General features: G+C 39.4%; 1 protein-coding gene across 1 annotated transcript; it reads left to right on the forward strand.

Moving 5' to 3' along the window:
- The first annotated feature begins 960 nt into the window (after positions 1-960).
- ESM1 (endothelial cell specific molecule 1) lies at positions 961-9973 on the forward strand. The gene is made up of 3 exons (XM_085042589.1): positions 961-1694; positions 5594-5749; positions 7972-9973. Exons 1-3 carry the CDS (start codon positions 1370-1372, stop codon positions 8070-8072), a joined length of 582 nt encoding a protein of 193 aa, XP_084898715.1. The 5' UTR covers positions 961-1369; the 3' UTR covers positions 8073-9973.
- Positions 9974-11639: the final 1666 nt, after the last annotated feature.

Raw genomic sequence — 11639 nt, forward strand, 5'->3', positions numbered from 1 at the left:
TTTTGTATTTATCAATTCAAATTTGTGTTAATGAAGAAAAGGCTTTCCTGATCTCCTGTATTTCTAGCCTAGTCCTTAATTTTATTTGGCAGCCTACTGGCAGTGTCCTTAGCCCACTTGAGACACAGAATTCCCAAATGACAGGCTGGTCACACACAGTTCAGTTTGCTTTCATTGCCAACTTCACTGGCAACAACTTTTGGTATTCAGAGGTTTATTTATGGTTTACTTTATTCTTTTTTTCCTTTCCTGTAGATTTTTTTTTAGTGTGGAAATTTTCATTTCTCCAATGCCTCATCATTTTCACTGGATCCTTCACTTGTTTGCTGTTTCTTGTCAAGGCTCTGGCAGGATAAATAAAGTCTAAGAGGGGAGACAGAGGAAACTGAGATTTGCTTTCTGTTTATTTACATTGATTTCACTGAAGAGAAACATCAGAGCATATCACAGAGTTTGTCAGAACAGAAGTGGTGTAAAGGGGACGAGAATCAGCCCCCTGTATCTCTGTTAAGGCTGTGCAGACAGTGCTGATGATGGATGGGGATTTCCCCTTTGGTTGTAAAGTTGGGGCAGCTCATTGCTCATTCTCTTGAATTTCCTGTGGAAGATCCCAAAAAATGCTGGGTTTTGTCTGACTGGCTTTTAGTTTTATGAGTAACCTTTGAGTGAAATGTTTAATTCACCTCCACCTAAATACTGATTAAAAAGTATTATTTCAATGCAGGCAGAAAAAATTACTTCACAAACTGAGCTTGGCTGTTAAATGACATGATCTCACTTAATTCCTCAAAATAACTGTCCACATCCCCTAAAAGAGTATGGCAAAGATTTATTTTATTAAACATTGTTCTTCCAGCAGTAAGCCTATTCAGTGTGATTTTCTCCTGACCATACAAGCTGCGATAGCAAGGCAGAGCTCTCCTGTCAGCAGTGTGCCCAGTGTCAGAGCGATCCCTGTCCTGTAGGAAGGTATGCAACCTCCTCAGGGCTGATTGTTTTTCTATTTTTTTTTCACTCTTGGCAGACGTCCTTGAGCATTTGAAACGGATGTGAGAGAGTTTTTAGTCCTCATGCAAAACAACCAACTAAACATAACAGATTACATCAGCTCAGGCTTTTCAATTCCTGGATGGCAGCAGAGTGCTAATCCAACCTTCATCCTGGATTTCATAAACTGAAACAAGGGAGGCTGGCAGGAGCAGCGCTGCCGGATTGAGGAAGCTGACGACGGTGCAACATGTGGGCAACACACTGTATAAAGCTCATAAACTTGTAGGCTGATGTGTGCAGCTACCACTTTGGATTCTGTACCGCTGCTTCCCTCGGCAAGAGGCACCAGCAGGCTGAGCACTGAGACCTGCTCTCTGGCATGGAGCATTTACCCCTGCAAGACATGAAGGGCTTCCTGTTGCTCACACTCCTCCTGATGCCCGTGCATGCTGGAGCTGCTTGGAGCGTGAAATACGCAGTAGATTGCCCCGAGCCCTGTGACAGTAACGCGTGCAAAAGCACCGCACGCTGCAAGCGAACGGTGCTGGATGACTGTGGCTGCTGCAGAGTGTGTGCAGCTGCTCTGGGGGAGACTTGCTATCGTACCGTCTCGGGTATGGATGGTGTCAAGTGTGGTCCTGGGCTGAAGTGCCAGTTTTACACTGAGGAGGATGACTTTGGTGATGAATTTGGTATCTGCAAAGGTAATGATATTCACTTTGTATGCACCCACTGTGGCAATCTGACAGCAACCTACATGCAGAGTTTGCCTCCTGCTTGAGAGGTTTAGAATGGAATTTTTCCAGCTCAGCCCTTAGCCAAGAAATAAGGGAAAAAATACCTGCTGTCATTAGAAGATGTTACATGTAGTGGGGCAGGGTTATTAATGTGACAATAGGGCTTACACCTGGGGATGTGTGTGAGGAAATACAGACAAGGTGTGCTTGGAGATAAGATTTTTGAATGGGGCTTGGGAGACCCAGGCACTAGTCTTGTTCTTTCAGCTGATTTGGTGGGTGGCTGTCTACAAATCATAAGGACTTTAATCCTTCAAGTCCAACCTTGTCACAGGGTCCTCATTGCTGCTGCTCTCTCGTGGGGCTGATGCTCCCTCTGGCACTGCCGGCTGCCTGCCCAGAGAGCAGGTGCTCACTCTGGGCTCTGGGGGATGCAGAAAGCAGTACTGCCTGAGTGCCTGGACACTTTGTCATGTTTAATTTAGTCCTGCCTTTAAGGTGCTCACCCTATCCTGGGGATGTGGTCAGGGGAGGCAAACAGAAACCCTCCTGCCTGAAAAATGGGAATAACAGGACAGAAGCTGCCTGTGAGAGGAGCAGCCAGGCACTGCTTTCAGCTTACTCCAGGTATGTTGCAAGCTGATTTCTTTAGTCAGGGGTTATAATGGCATTTTACATTTAGGAGCTATTCTCATCCACGTAAACAGTGGAATCTTTAAAAGGTGAGAAGGTATTATATTAATAAGAAGAAGGATGAATTTTTTAAAAAAAGAAACTATTTTTATAAAAGAGTTTGCAAAGCATGAATGCAGTGGGTTTTCCTGTGTTTGTGTACCACTTCAGTAAGCAGATACAGATAAGTCTTAGAATAACTTCCTTAAAAGTGGGGATATCTTGGCAGTTAAATATCAGGAGTATTAATAGACTCAGTTAAAGTAATGACTTAGGACCAGGCACCACAAAAATCATCCAGGCTGATTCACATACAGCACACACTTATTTACCTTATTTAAAGAAAATTGTGTGCATGGTTGAGTGTGAAACCAAAAGTAGTACTTTTATTGCAAAAGATTATAACTTACACATGAAGATTATATCTTTGGTGCACTCACCAGAAAAGTATTTCACTGAGATAATTGGCTGATCTTCAGTTCGTTAAAAATTACTGCAGTGCAAGATATTGCCTATAATTCTATTAACAATTCTTTTGAATTAGTATATACTTCTCATTTTCCTCATAGGAGCTACTTTGCAATAGCACACTTTGAATGGGAGAAAAAGAAATATTTTGGGACATGCAATCTGAATCCCCATAGCTGAATCTTGCATGCTCTGTAGAGAATGTGAAGTAAACTGTTTGGGTTTTTTTCCCAATCAGTCAGTGGAAAAACTCTCATTAATTTCAATAATTTCAATCATATCTTTACTCAGAATTGTAAATTGGTGTTTAAAGATTCTATTCCCCACTTATTTACTGACACAAAATATTACAGACATAATTTTGAATTATTTTTCTTTGTTCATCTTAACCGTCATATAGCACCATCTCTCTCAGGGCATATGTGATTTTTTTTAGGCAAAGTATGGGGCCAGGTATTGTTATTTTATATATTTATTTACAGCTATGATACCAGGTCACTCACTCATTTTAATAACTTCCATGTTTGTAATAACTGACAGATGCAGGGTGGCCAAATTCTCTCTGGCTTCCTGTTACTGATTTACTTTGAAGTTCTGGAAAAATGATCTGAAATCTCTGCTCTTCACTTTCTTATTTCTAAAATGGGCAGTAAATTGCTCCAGAGCAATTTTTTGGGGTACTTTTATTACTAGAAGAGTGTGTCATGTTATTATCAGGAGCAATGTCATTATTGTCTGAAATAGACTACTTTTTGGTGCCCTTGCTCCCATTAAATCATTGGGAGCTATCTGCAATTTATTCAGGAGCAGGATCCTGTTGAACAAAAACCTTTTAAAAGAAAAATTAACTCATATCTCAGTTTCATGAAATCTGAAAAGCCGCATCACTGCCAGGATTATTCCACACAGAGCCAAGTGCATTGGGCTCAGATAGTTTCTGTGCTGTTGTACAGATCTTTGCATCCCATTTCTCCAGGCTGAGCACCTGCAGCAGGCAGACTGATGCTCCATGCAGTGTGTGCTCTTTGCTTGTCTCCCACGGAGCATGTGTACACAAAAACTGTTTCACTTGGGAGAGATTTTGTTTTTGTTTTATGCAGACAAGCAGCAGATCAAAGAGTGTCCTTCTTGGGAAGGGGAGTATGGTGATGCCTAGTAAGATTCTCCAAGCTGGAGTGACTCTCTGTGCAGTTTGTTTCAGGGAACTGGCTGATTTTCTAGGGCTTTTCATTTATGAGCATACCCATTTGATATGCAGAAGATTGTAAAACACTGACTTCACTTTAGTGCATTAGCTTGATTTTCATATTGCCTAGGCTGTAGGGCAAAGCTAAATATTTGCATTGGTCCAAGAGGATACTGGACAAACTGAGAAGGGTAATCCTTTTGTGGGGTGTTATATGCACAGAAACTATGTCTGGATCAGGAGATCCCACAGCTGAAAAGGAGAGATAAAATGAGGAAGGAGGTATCATTTGTGCTTACTATGGCCACCTTTCTTAAGTGTTTTGTGAAAGCCTGACCTAGATGGTTCCTTGGTCCAGCCCTGAAAATCATTCTTCTGTCCTTAGAAGGTGAATCAGAAACTCTTCAGACCTTGCCATTTAAGATGACCATGTACCCTGGGTTGGCAAGGACAGTCTGAACATAAAAGCCTTTCTACTGGGAGATCTCAAACTTCTGGGAATGATCTCCTGTTTGGTGGTTTGAAAAGGACATGTTGGGCATGGATTTTCCTGGTTTCCATCTCTTTACCAATCATTTTGGGAAGGTAACATGTTCAACAGCAAGGCAGAGGAAGACAAGGGCTGTAGCCTCTAGATTAAACCACTGGGAATTACATGATCATGCATGTGAGAGGTGTCAGCTATGGGATAGGGCAAATCCCCTCTACATGACTTAATTTTCTTTGGAAAACATTTCATCCATCCTAGAAGCTGCTCTTTACTGCTCCTCCACAAGCTGTTCACAGGAATGTGAAATTTGAATTGGGGCATTATGTGACCAGATACAATACAACCAGGGAGTCGTCTTAGTGCCAGAGATCCTTTCAGAGCACACTCACTCTTTAGGCTGGAGATGCAGGTGAGCTGCCTGTCATGGGAAGGCAGAACTTTGCTGTTTGAGAAGGTGTTGGGGGGAAGGCTACTCCCCAGGACCCAGCAGCATCTCCAGGTGGAGGGTGTGTTTGCTGGATAGCTCCTCAGGGTTGGGCTGCATCATCCACCCAGGCTGCTGGCCTTGGCCACAGCAGCCCCACACCAGCATCTGAGTGCAGCTCTACATCACAACAGTCATGAAAGTCTGATAATATCATAGTGAATCACACAGTGAATTCAGGGAATTTCTGGAGTAATCTTCTTTTCTAAATTCAATGTTAGTCCTTTAACTAAATCTTCTATAATTACATACATATTCACACTGCCTCTAACTAAGGAAATTTAATCTAATAGTACACTCAAATTTAAGAGTATTTCAGAGAAGGATTACCAGTAGCACATTGTAAATAAGTTACAGGAAATGAAATAATGTATGCAATGTGTGTCAAGGTTTGTTAATACTGGAAAATACTTGTAAAAAGCAGTCAGCATGCTGAAATCCTGTCACTAAGGTCTAGCTGACCTCCACTCAAAAGTTTTCCACTTTAAAGCATATAAGCAGACCAGCTATTAAGACAGCAGCTGACTTGGATCACTGAGAACTGCTTTGGTATATTTTTTTTCCAGAGTGTCCCTATGGTAGCTATGGAATGGAATGCAGGAAAACCTGCAACTGTCCATCTGGCATCTGTGACAGAGTGACAGGGAAGTGTTTGAAGTTCCCATTTTTTCAACTCTCTGCTTCAAAGCCTCCAAATCGACGAAAAATGGCTTCACACACAGGTAAGGCTTTGTGGGACAGTTGATTTTAGCAGAAAACACCTTGCACATGATCTATGACCATGCTGTGTATGCTGAATGTGTGTGATGGGTAGTTTGGTGGAGCTGTGCAAACCACTACAAACACAAAGTATGTTTATTTTTCTTATTCACAGCTCCCTAAACATGTGGCAAGGAATTAGGTGAGCTGTGACACAGGGTAAAAGCTTTTTGAAATACTTTGCAGCTGTTTTATATTCTAGCAGCACATCATCTGGCCAATGATATGCCATGCTAGGGCTTGCATTAGTCAGTTCAGATGTAGTACATGTATCTGTTTCATGTAGAATAGGATTTTACTACATTGCATTTATTACATTATGTTAGCTAATACATAGTAAAAACAACAATATCTTTTCCTCATGAAGACAGAGCTTTATTTATTTTTAGTTGCCAGTGAACAGTTTCATGAAATGTTTTATTGTAGTCATTTGTCACAGTATCACTGGAATAAGTTCTTACCTTTATGGTTTGTCTGAAGCTTGTGATAGATCTGTCCAGAATTAAAAGAAAAAAAAAAGAAAAAAAAAGGAAAAAAAAAAGGAAAAAACCCCCCAGAAACAAAAAAACCCAAAACCCAAAAAAAACTAGAGTGTTTTTGATGCACAAAGGAAACAACATTGAAGTTTTTAAAGGTGGGATGAAAAATTTTCCACTTTTTTTACCACCTGATGATACTGAGGTATATTTGACAGAATGATGTTTATTCTAAATATAAACGCAAACTGAAATAAACACAAATCTGTAGAAGTAAAAAAAAAAAACCAACCCAAAACCAAAAACCAGAGATTTAATCCTAGGCCTGCTGAGAGCTTTTACATGGTTTCGCCTAAAGGTCTTTGGGGTTTATTTCTTCTCCAGCTGCAGTTTGTGTGTAATTTTTTATTTTCTCCTGTTACAGTAAGCTATATGGAATTTATTGTCTTAATATGTGAATTATCTTTCTCCCATTCTCTGCTTAGAGAAAGTTAGATCTTAGATTAAAGCAAACTTCATCGTTTTATGTTTATATTACATTTAAAATGATCTCCAAATAAAACCTCTTACAAGATTGATCAGCCCTAATATTTTAACATTTTTCTACATGGTTGTGCTCTTTTGCCTTTCCATATTCCATTTATTACTGAGGGTGCCAAAATAACAAGGGTGCTTGGTTTTTTCTGTATATAGCCAACATTCTGAATCTTCCCAGACAGCCTATTTTTATCAGTTCCTCCTCCCCTTTCCTCTTCCCCCCTTGTTTTTGGACCCAAACTCAATGGGACCAAAATGCCTCAGTGTTTAGCTTCTTGACTTATCCCACCCAGGATGAGATATTCATGGAAACAAAGAGTGTTTTTTATACCTTTGCTAAAGTTTCGCGATGATTTCTGATTTCAGAGGTCTGTCTCTGTTAGCAGATCAGGGACACAAACAAGTAGTACTCCATGGGGTGGTCACACAGGGTTTCATTTAAAAGTGGTCTTCAGAATTACCTATAACATCTAAGAGATCTTCAGTGAATTAAATCAGCTGTAAATGTTTCTGTATTTTAAACAGGCAAGTTTCTGACCCATATCTTTTATAAAGACCACTATGCCTGCATATACCCTAGCAAATTTAAAGGTGTCAGAGCATGCTCCTGTATGTTGCAATTTGATTCCTTTCACAGTCAAATGGTAGGGCAGTGGACAGAATCCTTTGTCCCTGGCCAGCTAGCTGTGCCAAACAACCTCAGTCAGAGCTCAGGCATCAACGTCAACCAGGGACTGCTTCCAGTTGACAAAGTGAATATCTTCTACCTATTTTTGGAGAGCAAGAGAGTTTAGTGGCATGCACTAGGCTATTCCATGCCAGCTGGCCTCAGTCTGAGAATTGCTGCAGGGGAGTTTAATTTACTGCTGTAGTTGTTGAGGATGTGTTGCTTGGTCCTGTGTCTCAGTGGAGTGAGTATTGCAGTCACAACTGGAAACTGAACTCAGATCATCAACCTTATGCTTAAACTATCAGAGAACAGATATGACTTATGCCTTAATTTGGTAGAAATTTTGCAGCTAGGTAATTGGAGGTAATTTAGTGAGTTTTCTGCAAACTTGTCTGTTAAGGATTTTCTGAAGTATTCCTAGAACCAAGGACATTGTTATAGGACAATATTTTAAAGCTCTCATGTTCACGAAATCCATCTTTATTTTTGTGGTTTTTTTCAGACAATGACATGGCATCAGGTGATGGAAATTCGGTAAAAGAAGAATTTGTTAAAGAGAAAGCTATTCGCTCTCCAGTAATGAAATGGCTAAATCCTCGCTGATATTCACTTACTCTCCTAAGACTTTCAAAGAATGCATTTCTCACAGGTTATTGAATATGCAACAACACACTTTAAGAAAAAAGTAGATCTATAACGTATGAAAATGTAATCTCTGAAGGTTAAATGTGACCTGTTTTTAATGAGAAAAATGTTTACTTCAAAATAGACTGTACAGTGTATAAGACTTTTGATATTTGTTTTGATAAGTATTTGAAAAGAGAAATGTATTGTGGCTTTTTGAATGTATAGCAATACTGAAAATCCAGCATGATCATTTAAATAATGCCAGAGGCTGACTCTTGCAGCCTGAGTCTGGGAAAGCTCTCATGGCATTAAGGCAACAGTTTGGGTGAGTGATACTATTGATGTGGAGTCAACAAAAAACAAACACATATCAACAACATCCCAGATATAAAGCAACACCCTTGAATCTCAATAACACAGGAGCACAACAGCATGAATTAAATAAACCAGCATGAGTTGCTAACAATTTTCTGGTTTTTGGAAGTTTGGCGACAATTCCTCAGAGATAAATATGCCTTTCTGGAAAACTCCCAGCATTTCAGTATATACATTGTGAATAACTTAGGCAAGACACTGCAGACATATATTGTATTTAGGTGTATTTCTAAAGTTAAATTTTGTACAGAGAAACAGCAGATTGGTAAACTCTACCAATTTGTAGAAGGGGATCTGAAACAAAAGAAGCTGCTTACCATTATTTAAATATATATATGTTTCTATAAACTAACTAGTTGGTGTCATTAAGGAGAGATCTGCATTTCTTGGGGAGGAGTGGTGAAAGGCCAGCAAAGGGACCTTCATACTTTCCATCTTCACTGCTTGCTATGGCCCAGACGTGACTCAGAGGGAGTTTATTTGATCCAGGGTAGGGAAGATGTAGACCCTCAGTAAGTGGTAGTGCAGCCACAGACTACAGTATTTTGGTACCCAGTCCTTTGTTTCTCAATTGCATGAGCAAGTGTTCCCATTTCAGCCAGAAGAAAAGCTTTCAGGTGTTAGAGCATTGCAGGAATAGGCAGTCCCTCATTCAAAGCTGGATGATAAATGTGTAAGTTAAAAATCACCACTGAGATGAGTTTGCTAATATGTGTGGAAACAACCAGATACACATATAATGAAAACTGACATCACTGTGCCAGAGTGAACCTGGATTCCTTGAGTTTAGGAAGTGCCTTGTAAGCACTTATAAGTGCAGAGCAGTCTCATTGGAAGTGTGGCTTGATTTTAATATTTCCTTTGAAATCAATGTGAGCTTTGCAATGACTTCAGTGAAAGAAGGAACACACAGTACAGCAGTCAGAGTTTAGTTCACAATCTGAAAACATACTTTTAAAACTATGAACAACAGAAACTCTAATGCCCTTAAAGAGCTGATCCAAAGTCAACATTTGTGGAAGAAGGATGCTTTCACCTGGGAAAGCAGATATAATCGTGCTGATCAGCAACAAGAGGATGATGACAGCAGTAGACACCCAAATGTCAGGATGGAAGTGCAGGTTCCCTTGCCATGATAATTGGAGACATATAAATACAAATCTCAAACTAGCTAATACCACATTTTAACCTGTATTGAATGTTAGGGTCTGAGAGGGAATAATGTTACCTTGGGCAATTTACAAGCAAGTGTATTGATTCTAATCTACTGATATCAAAAGTAATTTTTTTTTAATTTCAGTGAGAGCAGGATCAAACCCATGGTCTTACATCAGACTGATGAGAAATATCTAGAGAATGTAGTAAATATTGCATACATTATTAATATTTTGCAACAGTGTTGTAAGTGACATTATGAGTTCTGACATGTAAATCTAATAAGCCAGTTGGTTTTAAAAAGTGTAATATTATTATTGTTCAATAAAAAAACCCAAAAACTGAAAGCATCACTGTTTATCGTGTCTATCTATTAATGACAGGGTAAGCCTGCTGGTGATGGCACAGCCATGGTGCATACAGATTAGGTACACTTTTGCTCTCAAATCCACAGAAAGAGTTTCACAACCTCTACATGCATTTCAGCAAATTTCTGGGACCATTCATGATTGCAGAAGCTGAGTGATGGCCCATGCCCAGAATGATTTGTGTTCACACCATTCCAACCACCTCCATCTCCAAATCAAGGTGGCTGGATCCTAGCTGCCTACTTGGAACAGCTATTCCTTGGCCAATCCCTGTACAGGAAGGGTTTGGGAGTTGTATTATCTTGCTGGCCTGGCCATCACCATGCCAGGGACTATTTAGCTCTGGAGCAGAGCCTGCAACTCCTTGACACTGTTTGATTTACCATAAAGGGGGAATCTGCCAGTCCACACCTAGCAAGTCAGGAGAAAGGAGGAGACGAGAGGAATGCCTTGAAAGTATTCCTGGATGATTTCTACTCTTTTCCATAAAATTTATAAAATGCTTTTGCATTTTGTCAGGGCTCCAGGGAGAGATTGCTGCACAGAGAATAAATTTCAGGCTGAAATTATAGTGTAAGCAAATTTTATCTTTTATCCTTTGAAATGTCTGCCTATAGCTACCAGTGACAATGGGACTACACTGGGATAAGAAATAATGTAAATGATCATAGAGCTGTAGAATCATAGAATTTTTTAGGTTGAAAAAGACCTTCAAGATCATTTGAGTCTAACTCTTAACCTAACACTGCCAGGTGTCCACTACTACTCCTGAACTAAAAGTCATGAGATGGTTCAGCAAAGAATGTGGTCCTGCCATCTGTTATCTAGATTTGTTTTTAATGGGGTCATATATTACTTCCAGTATAAATACGTTTGGCAAATAGGCCTTGTCTCTGGAAGGTAGCTGTTACTTTCTCAGCTATTGAACTGTAAGCTATGTAATATATGGAATGACTCTCATTTTTTATCTAATATGGGATGACACTGTGCTGTAACGCAGTTTATATTACAGCCTCTAATATATGATGTTGCGGACACCATTACGGTTCAATTAATATATAATAAAATGTTTTAGAGTGATGTCTGAAATATGCAGAATAGAGAGGCCTGAAATATATTTAGATATATTTCACCCACAATTCAAATAATATGTAATAAATATATTTCCAGTGATCAGCTTCTAGCGAAAAACAGCCTTATCAACATCAACTGTGAGAAACATCTTTAATGTACTCTAATGTATGATTTCATTATATAAAACATTTACAGTAGCATTGTGAGATTTATCACTGCCTAATCACTATAGTATGATTAACAATATGAATTTGCCACTCGGATCTGCTGGGACACAGATATTGGAGCAAACACATCAAAGTACATATTTTAAATTAAAATATATTTATTGTCACCTCTATACACGCTTGCTACCTATTTAAATGGACTGTCATGTCACAGCAGCACTTAGAAAATATTTCCTGACACCTGCAAAATTGGTAAATATTTCCTGTTCTTGTTGTGTCTGCCAAAAATAGGAATTTTACAAATTGGACTGATAACTTGACAGACACCACAATCTCCACTTTGGCAAGTCTTAATGTGCTTTTCATTAGGGTTTGTGAGTGTCCAGGAAACTGGGGTTGACAAA

Source organism: Lichenostomus cassidix, chromosome Z, assembly GCF_008360975.1.
Source record: "Lichenostomus cassidix isolate B80296 chromosome Z, HeHo_3.0, whole genome shotgun sequence".
Taxonomy (NCBI): domain Eukaryota; kingdom Metazoa; phylum Chordata; class Aves; order Passeriformes; family Meliphagidae; genus Lichenostomus; species Lichenostomus cassidix.

Excerpts from the sequence above, each read along its gene's own strand:
- ESM1 (XM_085042589.1), top strand. The coding sequence starts at position 1,370 with ATGGAGCATTTACCCCTGCAAGACATGAAGGGCTTCCTGTTGCTCACA. Across the intron at positions 1,695-5,593 it reads TGAATTTGGTATCTGCAAAG|AGTGTCCCTATGGTAGCTAT; the intron begins GTAATGATATTC and ends TTTTTTTTCCAG. Across the intron at positions 5,750-7,971 it reads AAAAATGGCTTCACACACAG|ACAATGACATGGCATCAGGT; the intron begins GTAAGGCTTTGT and ends GGTTTTTTTCAG.